This window comes from Calliphora vicina, chromosome 3 (assembly GCF_958450345.1).
Source record: "Calliphora vicina chromosome 3, idCalVici1.1, whole genome shotgun sequence".
NCBI lineage: Eukaryota > Metazoa > Arthropoda > Insecta > Diptera > Calliphoridae > Calliphora > Calliphora vicina.
In genome coordinates, this window is record NC_088782.1 from 81301684 (window position 1) to 81318913 (window position 17230).

The following is a 17230-nucleotide window of genomic DNA, read 5'->3' on the forward strand; positions in this document are numbered from 1 at the left end:
AATATTTTTTTTCGAAAGATCGAAGAAATAGCTATCTATACTATTTGGAACACATTTTGCTAAGAACAATAGGTAATAAGTTACATGGATAAGAAAAAACCCCTGTTTGACCAAATTGTCAAAATTTTACCCCCTATAACTCAGAGAGTTCTCGACCGATGTTGTTGAAAAATTGTGTCTGAGTTACTATCCAATAGAGCTAACCTTGGTGCAAATTTCATCCCGATCGGAAGACATCGATTTCAAAAGTTGGTTCACTTGACATGAAATCCCCCATATATATATATATATATATATATATATATATATATATATATATATATATATATAAGATAAATAGTAAAATTTAGCATTTTACTATTTATCCCGAACATTATAAGAAAAAAACGTACGTAATTATGTCTTTACAATTTTTTTTTTTTTAGTATCTTTTTCTTTATTGAATCTTTCTTATTAGAAATTTACAAATAAGTATTAAAATCTTAACCTAAACTAAAACTAAAGTTGTTATTGCCGCTGCAATATCCAACATGAGTGCTCGTTAAATGATTATCTGGTCAGATCCTGTGTTTCCAATCGCCTCAGTCGTCTATGACCCTCAAATGACAGCAACTCCCTGGCGATGGGGTTTGGATGATCCATTAGTTTTGAAATGTATTTTAGACTGGATAGTTTGATCTCCTCGCGTATTATGGGGACATTGAGATCCCTATGGATATTACTATTGCGAATGTACCATGGGGCACCTGTTATTGTCCTTAACAGTGCTGACTGCTTTCTTTGCAATTTTTCAACGTTAGATGAGGAGGCTGTTCCCCATAGCTGAATGCCGTATAGCCATATCGGTTTTATAATTGTTTTGTACAAAAGCACTTAGTATTCCAAGTCTAGAGCAGACCGTGGACCAATCAACCAGTACAGTTGGACTGACTTTAATTCTATTTGCGTAACCTTGGCTTCAATATGGTGGGACCATGTTAAACGGCGATCAAGATGGATACCGAGATATCGCACATGGCTCTCTTCTGGGATTTTGATATTATTTATCTGTATGGAAGGGCAATTTTCTCGTCTTAAAGTAAATGTAACGTGAATACACTTTGTTGCATTGACCTTAATTTTCCATTTGTCCAGCCATTTTTCCAAATCGCCGATGTGAGACTGGAGTTGTTCAGAAGCTATTACGGGGTTTTCATGTGTACTTAAAAAAGCGGTATCATCCGCAAATTTAGATGTGTGAGTCAGTGCGCTCGTGGGCATATCTGCAGTATATAAAATATATAGGAACGGCCCTAGAATACTTCCCTGTGGTACACCAGCGGATATTTTTCGACGTGTTGAGATCACATCCTTTGATCTGATTTGGAAAGATATTTCTTGTATGTAATTTTTAAGCAGTTTATGTACGTTCGCAGGTAGTAATCTAGTAATTTTGTGTATTAGTCCATCGTGCCAGACTTTATCGAAGGCTTGAGATATGTCAATAAATAATGCGGAACAATACTGCTTGCTCTCGAAGGTTTTCCGAATAAGTGTAGTTATCCGATGTACCTGTTCGATAGTACTATGTTTCCTTCTGAAACCAAATTGATGGTCAGGAATAATGTAATTTTCGTCAAGGTGCACTATAAGTCTCTCAAGTAACAACTTTTCAAAAAGTTTTGAGAATATTGACAATAGGCTAATGGGACGGTATGATGTCACTTGAGTGACATCTTTTATCGGTTTCGGTATCATAACTATATCAGATATTTTCCATGAGGATGGGAAATATCCAATACGTAGTATTGCGTTAAATATGAACAAAATAATTCTCAGTGCTGAGTTGGGCAGATTACTTATCATCGTGGTAGTAATTTTATCTATACCAGGTGATTTTCCAGCCTTAAGACCTTTGACCGTCGTCCTCACGGCAGAGAACCGCAATTTTAGTGGGGCTGGCACCACATTATTTATGCCATTATCTCTAATATATGAATTTGTATCATTTGGGGTAAATACATTCTCCAAGTGATTGGCAAATGCTTCGATTTTTTCTGAAGTATTTTTTGCCCATTCTCCGTTCTGAAAGCGTATGGGCGACTCATATAAAATAGGGCATTGCATATTTTTCACAGCTTTCCAGAGACTATATTCTGTGTTCTTAGTAGGGTCTAAGTTTCTAAGATAATTTTCTCAGGTTAGATTCTTTATTAATCTTTAAGGCGACGTTAAGTCTTCTTTGGCACTGATTAAGTTTAGCCTTTACGTTCGGAGATCGCGATTGTTGCCATTGACGTGTGAGTGTTCTATTTTCTTTGATAAGAGACTCAATGTTTTTAGGACATTTTGAATGTCTGTAATTCCAAAGGGTGACTGGGGGCGTGGACACTTTAACGGCGTTTGTTAAAATGTCTGTAAATATATCGACAGCGGATTGTATCTCATACTCATTTTTCAATGAGATGTTTTGTGGCAAGTGTGAGCTAACATACATTTTATACTTTAACCAGTTAGTTTTCTTGTTAGGGAAACAAGAGTAAGAGTTTTCCAATTTACTTGGAACTGCTAATAACGTTAAAACGTCTGACGAGAGGTCCAGCGAAGGGATCACTGAAATAAATTCTCGTTTTATATTTTTGATTCTTGTAGGCCAATAAGTAGGTTGGCCACTAGATATGGCATCTACACCATTTCCAATTGTATTTCAGAAGTTTCTAATTGTATTTCAGAAATTTCCAATTGAATTTCAGAAATTTCTAATTATATTTCAGAAAATTCCATTTCAATTTCAGAAATTTCCATTTATATTTCAGAAATTTCCATTTATATTTCAGAAATTTCCATTTATATTTCAGAAATTTCCAATTATATTTCAGAAATTTCTAATTATATTTCAGAATTTTCTAATTATATTTCAGAATATTCCAATTATATTTCAGAACTTTCTAATTGTATTTCAGAATTTTCTAATTGTATTTCAGAATTTTCCAATTGTATTTCAGAAATTTCCATTTGTATTTCAGAATTTTTAATTTATATTTAAAATGTTTCTAATTGTATTTCAGAATTTTCCAATTGTATTTCAGAATTTTCTATTTGTATTTCAGAAATATCCATTGGTATTGCTATTAGAATTTTCTGAAATACAAATGGATATTTCTGAAATACAATTGGAAAATTCTGAAATACAATTGGAAACTTTTTAAGTATAAAATAAAAATTCTGAAATACAAATGGAAATTTCTGAAATACAATTGGAAAATTCTGAAATAAAATTGGAAATTTCTGAAATACAATTAGAAATTTCTGAAATATAAATGGAAAATTCTGAAATATAATTAGAAAATTCTGAAATATAATTAGAAATTTCTGAAATATAATTGGAAATTTCTGAAATATAAATGGAAATTTCTGAAATATAAATGGAAATTTCTGAAATTCAATTGGAAATTTCTGAAATACAATTAGAAACTTCTGAAATACAATTGGAAATGGTGTAGTCTGTTAGACGATATTGCTTCTAACAGTTGCCTCCCTCTAGGAGTAATAAGGCGAGAGCCCCAAAATGTATGTTTTGCATTGTAATCACCAGCTGCTATAAATCTTGGACCTAGAGTCCTAAAATATTCGAGAAACTGCTCTCGATTAATATTATACCTAGGAGGACAATATATTGAAGATATTGTAACTCTACCATCAGGTATACTTATAGATGTGGCCTGGATGTGATCCGTTTTATATTCTGGCATTGGGAAATGCCTAATATCCTTTCTCACTAATATAGCTGTTCTACCACTTGGATGTTTTGTATCATAAGTATAGTATCCGTTAATTCTGAAACAGTTCTTTATGGTAAAGTGTGTTTCAGAAACGAGTAGTACATCAATTTCCTGAAGGTGGAGAAATTGTTGTACTTCATTCTTATGTTGGCTAAGGCCGTTAGCATTCCAAAAACAAATTCTTAGAGAACTCATTTTTTATTTAGCAGGATCTGCATGAGCATGCTTCGATTCTGCATTAATTGTTGAAACATATTTTGCATGTTCGTCATGAAACTGTTCATGGTTTGAATTAGATTCTCAATAGAGCTTTGAGAGTTAGTGTCGGGTACTGGTACACCCTCTTTTAATGCATGTGCATATGAAAATAATGGGGTATTATTTCATTGCTTCTTTTCATTTGGGTAACTGAACCCTCATTTGTCGTATTGGCATACGATTTGTTTTGATAATTATCATTTATGATGCCTCTATATTGAGCACTACACCATTTCCAATTGTATTTCAGAAGTTTCTAATTGTATTTCAGAAATTTCCAATTGAATTTCAGAAATTTCTAATTATATTTCAGAAAATTCCAATTCAATTTCAGAAATTTCCATTTATATTTCAGAAATTTCCATTTATATTTCAGAAATTTCCAATTATATTTCAGAAATTTCTAATTATATTTCAGAATTTTCTAATTATATTTCAGAATATTCCAATTATATTTCAGAACTTTCTAATTGTATTTCAGAATTTTCTAATTGTATTTCAGAATTTTCCAATTGTATTTCAGAAATTTCCATTTGTATTTCAGAATTTTTAATTTATAATTAAAATGTTTCTAATTGTATTACAGAATTTTCCAATTGTATTTCAGAATTTTCTATTTGTATTTCAGAAATATCCATTGGTATTGCTATTTGGAAAGATATTTCTTGTATGTAATTTTTAAGCAGTTTATGTACGTTCGCAGGTAGTAATCTAGTAATTTTGTGTATTAGTCCATCGTGCCAGACTTTATCGAAGGCTTGAGATATGTCAATAAATAATGCGGAACAATACTGCTTGCTCTCGAAGGTTTTCCGAATAAGTGTAGTTATCCGATGTACCTGTTCGATAGTACTATGTTTCCTTCTGAAACCAAATTGATGGTCAGGAATAATGTAATTTTCGTCAAGGTGCACTATAAGTCTCTCAAGTAACAACTTTTCAAAAAGTTTTGAGAATATTGACAATAGGCTAATGGGACGGTATGATGTCACTTGAGTGACATCTTTTATCGGTTTCGGTATCATAACTATATCAGATATTTTCCATGAGGATGGGAAATATCCAATACGTAGTATTGCGTTAAATATGAACAAAATAATTCTCAGTGCTGAGTTGGGCAGATTACTTATCATCGTGGTAGTAATTTTATCTATACCAGGTGATTTTCCAGCCTTAAGACCTTTGACCGTCGTCCTCACGGCAGAGAACCGCAATTTTAGTGGGGCTGGCACCACATTATTTATGCCATTATCTCTAATATATGAATTTGTATCATTTGGGGTAAATACATTCTCCAAGTGATTGGCAAATGCTTCGATTTTTTCTGAAGTATTTTTTGCCCATTCTCCGTTCTGAAAGCGTATGGGCGACTCATATAAAATAGGGCATTGCATATTTTTCACAGCTTTCCAGAGACTATATTCTGTGTTCTTAGTAGGGTCTAAGTTTCTAAGATAATTTTCTCAGGTTAGATTCTTTATTAATCTTTAAGGCGACGTTAAGTCTTCTTTGGCACTGATTAAGTTTAGCCTTTACGTTCGGAGATCGCGATTGTTGCCATTGACGTGTGAGTGTTCTATTTTCTTTGATAAGAGACTCAATGTTTTTAGGACATTTTGAATGTCTGTAATTCCAAAGGGTGACTGGGGGCGTGGACACTTTAACGGCGTTTGTTAAAATGTCTGTAAATATATCGACAGCGGATTGTATCTCATACTCATTTTTCAATGAGATGTTTTGTGGCAAGTGTGAGCTAACATACATTTTATACTTTAACCAGTTAGTTTTCTTGTTAGGGAAACAAGAGTAAGAGTTTTCCAATTTACTTGGAACTGCTAATAACGTTAAAACGTCTGACGAGAGGTCCAGCGAAGGGATCACTGAAATAAATTCTCGTTTTATATTTTTGATTCTTGTAGGCCAATAAGTAGGTTGGCCACTAGATATGGCATCTACACCATTTCCAATTGTATTTCAGAAGTTTCTAATTGTATTTCAGAAATTTCCAATTGAATTTCAGAAATTTCTAATTATATTTCAGAAAATTCCATTTCAATTTCAGAAATTTCCATTTATATTTCAGAAATTTCCATTTATATTTCAGAAATTTCCATTTATATTTCAGAAATTTCCAATTATATTTCAGAAATTTCTAATTATATTTCAGAATTTTCTAATTATATTTCAGAATATTCCAATTATATTTCAGAACTTTCTAATTGTATTTCAGAATTTTCTAATTGTATTTCAGAATTTTCCAATTGTATTTCAGAAATTTCCATTTGTATTTCAGAATTTTTAATTTATATTTAAAATGTTTCTAATTGTATTTCAGAATTTTCCAATTGTATTTCAGAATTTTCTATTTGTATTTCAGAAATATCCATTGGTATTGCTATTAGAATTTTCTGAAATACAAATGGATATTTCTGAAATACAATTGGAAAATTCTGAAATACAATTGGAAACTTTTTAAGTATAAAATAAAAATTCTGAAATACAAATGGAAATTTCTGAAATACAATTGGAAAATTCTGAAATAAAATTGGAAATTTCTGAAATACAATTAGAAATTTCTGAAATATAAATGGAAAATTCTGAAATATAATTAGAAAATTCTGAAATATAATTAGAAATTTCTGAAATATAATTGGAAATTTCTGAAATATAAATGGAAATTTCTGAAATATAAATGGAAATTTCTGAAATTCAATTGGAAATTTCTGAAATACAATTAGAAACTTCTGAAATACAATTGGAAATGGTGTAGTCTGTTAGACGATATTGCTTCTAACAGTTGCCTCCCTCTAGGAGTAATAAGGCGAGAGCCCCAAAATGTATGTTTTGCATTGTAATCACCAGCTGCTATAAATCTTGGACCTAGAGTCCTAAAATATTCGAGAAACTGCTCTCGATTAATATTATACCTAGGAGGACAATATATTGAAGATATTGTAACTCTACCATCAGGTATACTTATAGATGTGGCCTGGATGTGATCCGTTTTATATTCTGGCATTGGGAAATGCCTAATATCCTTTCTCACTAATATAGCTGTTCTACCACTTGGATGTTTTGTATCATAAGTATAGTATCCGTTAATTCTGAAACAGTTCTTTATGGTAAAGTGTGTTTCAGAAACGAGTAGTACATCAATTTCCTGAAGGTGGAGAAATTGTTGTACTTCATTCTTATGTTGGCTAAGGCCGTTAGCATTCCAAAAACAAATTCTTAGAGAACTCATTTTTTATTTAGCAGGATCTGCATGAGCATGCTTCGATTCTGCATTAATTGTTGAAACATATTTTGCATGTTCGTCATGAAACTGTTCATGGTTTGAATTAGATTCTCAATAGAGCTTTGAGAGTTAGTGTCGGGTACTGGTACACCCTCTTTTAATGCATGTGCATATGAAAATAATGGGGTATTATTTCATTGCTTCTTTTCATTTGGGTAACTGAACCCTCATTTGTCGTATTGGCATACGATTTGTTTTGATAATTATCATTTATGATGCCTCTATATTGAGCACTACACCATTTCCAATTGTATTTCAGAAGTTTCTAATTGTATTTCAGAAATTTCCAATTGAATTTCAGAAATTTCTAATTATATTTCAGAAAATTCCAATTCAATTTCAGAAATTTCCATTTATATTTCAGAAATTTCCATTTATATTTCAGAAATTTCCAATTATATTTCAGAAATTTCTAATTATATTTCAGAATTTTCTAATTATATTTCAGAATATTCCAATTATATTTCAGAACTTTCTAATTGTATTTCAGAATTTTCTAATTGTATTTCAGAATTTTCCAATTGTATTTCAGAAATTTCCATTTGTATTTCAGAATTTTTAATTTATAATTAAAATGTTTCTAATTGTATTACAGAATTTTCCAATTGTATTTCAGAATTTTCTATTTGTATTTCAGAAATATCCATTGGTATTGCTATTAGAATTTTCTGAAATACAAATGGATATTTCTGAAATACAATTGGAAAATTCTGAAATACAATTGGAAACTTTTTAAGTATAAAATGAAAATTCTGAAATACAAATGGAAATTTCTGAAATACAATTGGAAAATTCTGAAATACAATTGGAAATTTCTGAAATACAATTAGAAATTTCTGAAATATAAATGGAAAATTCTGAAATATAATTAGAAAATTCTGAAATATAATTAGAAATTTCTGAAATATAATTGGAAATTTCTGAAATATAAGTGGAAATTTTTGAAATATAAATGGAAATTTCTGAAATTGAATTGGAATTTTCTGAAATATAATTAGAAATTTCTGAAATTCAATTGGAAATTTCTGAAATACAATTAGAAACTTCTGAAATACAATTGGAAATGGTGTAGAAGCACCAGTGTTTGTTTTCATTTGGGTAACTGAACCCTCATTTGTCGTATGGGCATACGATTTGTTTTGATTATTGTTTTTTATGATACTTCTATATTGAGCACTAGAAGCATCAGGAAGGCTTGGAAAGTTAGAAGCCGTATATTGAGCATATAAAGGTCTTCTTGCCTTCGTTGATTCCTGTATGCGTAGGAATACTGGGCATCCACGGTAGTTTGCGGTGTGATTTTGACCACAGTTACTACATTTTCTTATATTATCTGTTTTTGAGTGGGGGCATTCTTGACTTTTATGCATATCTCCACATCTTACACATACAGAAGGTAATTTGCAGAATGTTCGGGTGTGACCGAACTCTTGGCAATTAAGGCACTGAGGTGGACCTTTGCGCTTAATTGGTTCTTCTACAATTATTTTACGATTAAGATATCTTAAACCGTATATTGGATGAGTGTGTGAGGGGTGGTAACAAAACTTATCAATCGAATGCAAAACTGAAAATACAATTCTCTATTGGATATTTAATCTATTATTTTTTTTTGAGCATTTGATTTGAAATTAACGGATTTTAAGAGTATGGTAACATCAAGATGTTAAATGGGTACCTGGTTTATCAATTCATTTCTTTGACTACTTATATAGAGAATGTAATAGATGCTAGCACAAAAGAAAATGAAAAAGTGTAGAGTTTGTAGAAATTATAACTGAAGCTCCTCCACGTTATTTAATAATTGTGTAGAACATTCTTGTATAAGCCACCAGATAGAACAGTTACCAAAGTGAATAGAAAGTCAAATAGAATAATTTGCATAAATTCTTTTTGATTTTTTTAAAGTATCTTAAAAAAAAAGAGAAAGACAAAAAGTACATATAAGATAAATTTAATAATAAGGACAACAAATATAAATTTTAAAGGGAAATTGTCAAATTATTGAGTTGGCTAATTTAGCTCACCCAAATTTTGGGGACTCAATCCTGAAGTCCTACCCTCACGTGGTGATTACATAACCACGGTGATAGTATCAATACACATTATACATTTGATGGAAATGTAAGTAGTTATGGCTTAGGATTGCTAAATATAGTGTTGATAAAACAGCCCACATCCATTTGTTTCTTTTGTTATAGACGTGTGTTGCTCAAAGCACCAAATCACGGGGTAACAATACTCCCATACCCTCGAGTATACCCTCGATTGGTAGTCAGCTACTACGTCGCTCAATTGATAACCCGGTAACTCCTACTTTTTAAAACTACTTCTAAGCGTGAAGCAGGCATAGCTATAAAAGTGCCAAATCTAATCTGTCACCACTTGTCTTAGTGGCCCGACAAGTATATCTAAAAAGTGCTAACTATCATCTATCTACACGTGTTTTGTCTCAATTATGTAATCACTATTCATTACTCTAACTATTTAACAATTTGCCTATAAGTACCTATTAACATTGTCTGATTTAACATTATAAACCTACAACCTAACCCTAATTAATATAAATAATTTTTTAATTTAATTTAATTTTTTTTGCTGGAAAAGAACTTATCTTATTACCTAATTCAAACTAAAAACACTAATGTAAGACCCACCATTAAAACAAAAATAGATACATAAGAATAATCTACTAGATTCATAAAAATTATGTTAAATTAAATAATATATATTATTTTTTTATACTAATATATAATACTAATTAAACTTATAAGTAATTTAATGAATTATCCACTTTAAAAATTATCCACTTATTAACAACATATTAATTACCCTTGCTTTCAACGTTATTTTAAATATTATTAGTTATTACAAAAAAAATCCCAAATAGTTATCTATAACTAACACAACATAATGCAAAAATAAAATTCTAACCGAAAACCCTACAAATAATAAACAAAAAAAAAAAAAAAAAAACCTCACTAGAATCAAATACCTACAACAAAAATATGTATCCACCGAATCAACAGGCCTGTTGACTGCGTTGGACAATCATAAGTAAGTCTCCAAATTTTATTGAATTTTTATATTTTTTTTTTGTTGTAATTTACAATTATATTTTAATGAATGAAAGCATATTACATCTGATTCTCTTTACAAATTGAAAAATATAATCATATATTAAAGAACAAATTAATGAAAGAAGAAAAGAAATTATGAACTAAATACTCTTAAACTATTTATACTTCCAGTTTGTAATATGCTTTCCATTCGCTCAAAATATTAGGTATTGCATTTTGTTCTATTATTTACATTATATCATTGATCAGTGAGATCAACAACATTCTCTTTCCAATTTGTTTTGGTTTTATTATTATTATAACTATGCTTTTGGGAAAGAACCCTGTTTGATCAGAATTTTATATTGATTATATTTTATTATTTTTGGAATTTTTGTATATGTATGATATATGATTAATGTATCCCCTATTAGAGATTAATGTATCCCCTATTAGAGTTAACAAATTTATTATGAATAAATATTTGAATTGAATATGATTTGTTAAAATTAATTGAATGGTTGATGAAATGTAGATGATTTAGTATAACTATTTATTATGAATAAATATTTGAATTGAATATGATTTGTTAAAATTAATTGAATGGTTGATGAAATGTAGATGATTTAGTATAACTATATAATGGGCTGAAGAAACATTAATGGTCATCAGCATGGTTGGGTGGGAAAAATGACCTGGGGGAAAATTTACAACTCTTCTCCCCTATTAATCAGAAATATTTCAGACTAGTGATACATTTTAATTTTTCTGTGGTTCTTTACTATATTTTCCTTCTCTATACTGCACACATAAACAAAATTTTTAAAGAAACGTAACAAAAACCTATGTTATCACAACCTACGCCCGTTTCCCTGAGCTAGAACTGTAGCAAAGCTAGGTGTGCAGACCCGTGATAACTGACGATGCAAAAGTGGTTCGTTACAGAAATTTAATGGCGCCCAACGTGGGGCTCTCCCAAAACATACTTTAGTTTAATAACACCTAAACTTATTCTTGAAAATAATGTCAAGGCTCCACCAAATATTTTAACGTGTAGTCATTCATTAAATAATTTTACTTTCTATCTTGCACTGCCCAATATTATTCATAAGTTAAGTAGTTTGGATATTGTATTCGGATATCTATGTTTGACTATTACCGATCTACAAAACGTTCGAAATTTTATAAGGAATAGAAGTTGGAATTGAAATGTGTAGGCATTAATTGCTTTCCATTTACCACTTCATTATTACATATTTTTTTTTCTATATCTTAATTTTCTTTATTCAAAATGCTTGTGCTTAAATTTTTTTTTTAATTTTTGGAGATTTTTGATAAATGCTTTTTGACGTTGCGTTTACATACCAAGTATTTTAGAGATTTTAACACAAGTTCTCTAATCCAGTAATAATTCAATATTTGAGATTTATTTTCTTTATTTATTTAGAAACTAACTTGATTTATTTGTAATTATACTGAAACATTTCTTTTTCTGTTTTTTTTTTTCTTTCTGAAATATTTCTGCAAAACCAATTTGAATGTATTAGTTTATTTGTTTTCTTAATACTTATTATCTCTACAAAGTAGTCAACCATATTTCGTTTATAATTTATTATAAAATTTGTCAAGAATAATAACAAATACCATTAGTGGTATTTTTATTATATTTTTTCTGATTTTTGCATATCAAATTTATAATGCCTGTTAATCATAGCCCTGAGAGTCAAGGTGCAGAGGGTGTAGAAAAGCCTGAACGGCCAACATGTACTATATGTAATGATAACTTGAACTCAGATGATAAAACTGTTACTTCATGTAACCACTCCTTTCACACTCCATGTCTTGCCAGGTGGTTGGAAACCAGCCAAACCTGTCCCATTTGTAGACAATCTTGCAACTCTTTAGACTTAAGTTCTCAAAATCAAATTCCTTCGAGAAATGATCCATCCACATCTCGTAATAGAGGTGCTATTCCCCGTGATAGACCTAATACTAGATTGTATGCACAACAACATCAAAGAGGCTTAGGATCGTTTGATACTATGCAATCCCCTGTAAATAGACGTCGTACAACCAATTTTTCAAATAATCATCTTTCAGAACAAAGAGTTCAACACATTATAACAGAATCCTTAAATGCGTTTAGAACCGACTTTTCTGCAGTTATTACTGCAGAATTGCAATCTATGTTTCAAAATTTAAATATCGAAGCTAATCGCAATAATATTCCAAATTCGAGGGATCATGTCACTAATCGTTCGAATACACGAAACCCTGTAAATAATACTTCGAATATTCAAAATTTAGTTTCAGAACCTCCGCCTGAATGGCCTGAGGATAATCCATTTAGAGCCAATCAGACTTTTGAACCAACTGCTCATAGAAGAAGTGGTCCCAATCTATTACCACTAATCTCTGGCAATATTACCAATGATACCCATAAGATTTCTAATTTAATTTACAATTGGCATATAAAGTATAATGGCTCGGATGATAGTATTTCAGTGGATGAGTTTATCTACAGGATAAACACTCTCACTTCGATTCACTTAAATGGCAATTTCAATTTGCTCTGTGAACATGTTCATTCATTATTTGAGGGCAAAGCACTTAAATGGTTTTGGAGGTATCACCGTCAGGCAGATTCAACCCTGGTTTGGTTTGATATTTGTGATGCTCTCCGAAGACAATTCAAAGATACAACCACAGATTACGACATAAAAGATGATATGAGACGTCGAAAACAAAAAATTAATGAAAATTTCGACACATTCTTGGAATCGATGATGTATTTGAGTGATAGACTTAGAATACCAATCGGGGAAACTGAATTAGTTGAAATAATAATAAGAAATTTGAAAGCAGACTTACGTCATGAATTGCTTCATTTGAATATATCCGATTTATCTACACTAAGAAAAGAGGCCCGAAAACACGAAAAGTTTTTTGAAGACTTAGTGTCAAGCAGCTCTCATAGGCCAAAATATTCTCGTCCTCAAATCTCCGAAATAGTTCGTGAAATTCCAATAGAGTCCCAAGAGTTACTGGGTGAGGAAATATCTAAGGGGATTAACGAGATTAATGAGATAGGTGCATATATATCAAAATGTTGGAACTGTGATGGTGTGGGCCATCGATACCATGACTGTGTTGCTCCACGACGTATCTTTTGCTATGGCTGTGGGGCCATTGATACGTATAGGCCAACCTGTTCTAAATGCTCAAAAAAGTCGGAAAACTGCCTTCAGGATGTTCGTCCAAAAATGGTCGGACATCCCCAGAATCGATTCCGAAATTAACTGATAGTGACATTATTGAAAAGCCGGACTTGACAAAATTTACCAGAATTTCTAAAAATATTCCTCTGACTGTACCAAAACCACTTAAATTTTTACCATATCATGAAAGATTAGATAATTATTTGAAAATTCGAAATAGAATATTTTCCGAAACACCTATATCTAAGAAACGACTAAGGTCGAAATTGCGTATTCGTTCTTACTGGGGTCGCAGAAAACAGCTTAAAAACGTAATAATTTCTAGCATTGTTAACACTGAGGGAGATTCCAGGCCATATGTTAAGGTAATTATCATGAGTAGGACAATATTAGCACTTTTGGATAGCGGGGCGAATAGATCCTGTATTGGCGGAAGTTTAGCTGAGGAAATTTTATCTGATACAACATTTAGCGTGGATAGGTTTAAGGGAAAGGTAAGGACGGCAGATGGCCAAAATCAACAGGTCGTGGGTTCGATTTCCCTGGATATTAAATACAATTGCATTTCGAGGAAAATTGAGTTATTAATTGTTCCAAGTTTGAGGCAAAGTCTAATTTGCGGTATTGATTTCTGGAATAGTTTTGGTCTTGAAATTTTGCAACCTACAATAAGTGAGGTTTTGTCCGAAGATGATAATTCTGAGGTATTTAAACTGAACCCCAATGATTTGCGAAAGCTTAACGCTGCCATTGCGTCATTTCCATCTTTCGAGATGGAAGGTTTGGACAAAACAACACTTATAGAGCATGTAATTGATACTGGAACCGCTAGGCCTATAAAACAGCGATATTACCCTATCTCTCCTGCTCGGGAAAAGGTATTATGTCAGGAGATAGATAGGATGCTACAGTTGGGAGTAATAGAGGTATCCGAAAATTCACCCTGGTCATCACCAGGTGTATTATTGGTAAAACCAGGCAAAGTAAGATTTTGTCTGGATTCCCGTAAATTGAATGATGTTACCACAAAAGACGCCTACCCTATCCCAAATATTGATGGTTTGATTTCTCGATTGCCTCCAGTGAATATTATATCCAAAATAGATTTAAAGGACGCCTTTTGGCAGATTGAGCTGTCAAAAGAGTCCCGTCCAAAAACGGCCTTCACTGTCCCCAACCGACCATTGTATCAGTTTGTGCGTATGCCTTTTGGGCTATGCAATGCCCCACAAACAATGTGTCGCTTGATGGACAAAGTGATTCCGTACGATCTGAAAGGACAAGTATTTGTTTATTTGGACGATCTACTTGTGGTATCGCATTCACTGGATGAGCATATTGTGCACCTTCTACAAGTGGCATCTCTGCTGAGAAAAGCAGGCCTTACCATCAATATCGCAAAAAGTAAATTTGGCTTGAGAAGCGTGAAATATTTGGGATATGTGGTGGGAAATGGAACCCTTATGGTGGATCCAGACAAGGTCATAGCGATCTCTGAATATCCCACTCCGAAAACTGTTAGACAATTGCGCCAGTTTTTAGGTCTAGCAGGCTGGTATCGACGTTTCGTCGCAGATTATGCATCAATTACATTTCCTCTGACTGAACTTCTGTCGAAAAAGAGAAACTTTATGTGGAACTGCGATGCCCAACTTGCCTTTGAGACTCTCAAAACGTGCCTGACAACTGCACCCTTTTTATCGCACCCAAATTACAATAAGCCCTTTATTGTCCAATGCGATGCTAGTCAGTATGGAGTAGGCGGGGTTTTGGCTCAATGTGATGACAACGGCGATGAAAGACCAATCGCATTCATGTCCCATAAACTGAATAAAGCTCAGAGGAACTATTCGGTTACCGAGCTGGAATGCTTGGCCGTGGTGTTGGCCATAAAAAAATTTCGTGCTTATATTGAGGGGCACCAGTTTAAGGTGGTGACGGACCATGCTAGCCTCAAATGGCTTATGGGCCAAAAAGATTTGAGCGGCAGGCTAGCAAGATGGGCCCTGAAATTACAGGGTTACCACTTTTCAATTGAACACCGTAAAGGGAGGGAGAATGTTGTGGCAGACGCGTTATCGCGAACATTTGATGGAGGAGATTTACTTGTAGAGGAGCTGGAAATAGATTCTTTTCCCATTATAGACTTGTCGTCAGATGCATTTGACTCGGCCGAATATAGCAATTTACGTGATAAGATTGAGAAGGCAGAATTGCCTCATTTTAGGATAATAGGAAAATTTATATATCATAAAATGGAGTTTGAAAAGGGTACGGAAAGGGATATGTTAATATGGAAATTATTGGTTCCCAACGAACTAAGGAATGAAGTCTTGATTGCTTCTCATGATCAACCTTCATCCTCTCATGGAGGGATCGCAAAAACCCTTGACAGGATTCGAAGATATTTTTATTGGCCAGGGATGGTTGCCGATGTCAGGAGATATGTTGCCAAATGTGAGTTGTGTACAACCTCTAAAACCCCAACATATACATTACGTCCTCCAATGGGTCAAATGGCCGAATCTCAGAGACCATTCCAACGACTCTACGTGGACTTTATAGGACCATTTCCCCGAAGTAAGAGTGGAAATATTGGAGTTTTCATAGTCTTGGACCATATGAGTAAATTCTCTTTTCTAAAACCGTTAAAAAAATTAAATACAAAACTCATTATATCATATCTAAAAGAAAATATTTTTGATTGCTTCGGCGTGCCCGAAACCATTATATCGGACAATGGCAGCCAGTTCAAGAGCAGGGAGTTTATATCATTTTTAGGAAAATTCGGTGTAAAGCATGTATGCACTGCGGTTTACTCGCCTCAGGCGAACGCAAGTGAAAGGGTGAACAGATGCATTAATGAGGCCCTACGCTCGTACATACGTGGTGACCAACGTAATTGGGATATATTTTTAAGCAGTATTAACTGCTCACTTCGTAATAGCATACATCAGAGCTTAGGCTATTCCCCTTATTTTGTTGTTTTTGGTCAAAACATGCTGACCCACGGTAATGACTACCAAACTCTAAGAAACCTTGAACTTTTGACTGAACCAGACTCAAAATTGTCTCGATTAGATAATTTCGAATTTATCCGAGATATGATTAAGGACAGAATGAGGGCTTCATATGAAAAGAATTCCCATACATACTGTTTTTACGGGTTAGAAGTTGACGGCAATATTAGTTTTAAGTATCGGGTAAGTAAATAAAAATCTTATTTTTTATATTTTCCTTTTTTTTTATAAAACGTTATAATTCATATGTTTATTGAACTTTCATTAGCGGTAAGTATTTAATATATAGGATTAGGGTAAGTATATAGATCTTAAGTATATAACAAATTTTAGGTTAGGGTGTAAGTTTTATACTAGGTTTAAGTTAATATTTAAGTAAATTTTAAATACACTTTAAGAGTTTTATTATAGGTTTAAGGTTTTATTATAGGTTTAGGATTTTATTATAATTTTAGGGTTTTATTATAGTTTTGTTTTTTATTAAGTTTTAACTTATTTATTTATTTATTAAAATAACTATTGTTGGTTTCACTGTTGTTTGGTTTTAAGCGCACACACTTGTGTATTGATCAAAAGGGTTTTTTGAAGTGGAGATCATAAAGCTGCAGCTGACTTT

At 32.3% G+C, this 17230-nt stretch overlaps 2 protein-coding genes across 2 annotated transcripts in view; one reads left to right on the forward strand and one right to left on the reverse strand.

The window, feature by feature from the left end:
- The window catches only part of Vps13D (vacuolar protein sorting 13D), an 862750-nt gene that overhangs the window by 92303 nt on the left and 753217 nt on the right, over positions 1–17230 (reverse strand). The gene's annotated exons all lie outside the window — the stretch shown is intronic.
- LOC135955566 (uncharacterized) lies at positions 12074–16896 on the forward strand. The gene is made up of 3 exons (XM_065505919.1): positions 12074–13572; positions 13815–16174; positions 16883–16896. Exons 1-3 carry the CDS (start codon positions 12074–12076, stop codon positions 16894–16896), a joined length of 3873 nt encoding a protein of 1290 aa, XP_065361991.1.

What these genes read in the sequence shown, in the direction of transcription:
- LOC135955566 (XM_065505919.1), top strand. Translation starts at nt 12,074, where the DNA reads ATGCCTGTTAATCATAGCCCTGAGAGTCAAGGTGCAGAGGGTGTAGAA. An exon ending in GGCTGTGGGGCCATTGATAC is followed by an intron (nt 13,573 to 13,814) that starts GTATAGGCCAAC and finishes AATTCGAAATAG; the next exon opens with AATATTTTCCGAAACACCTA.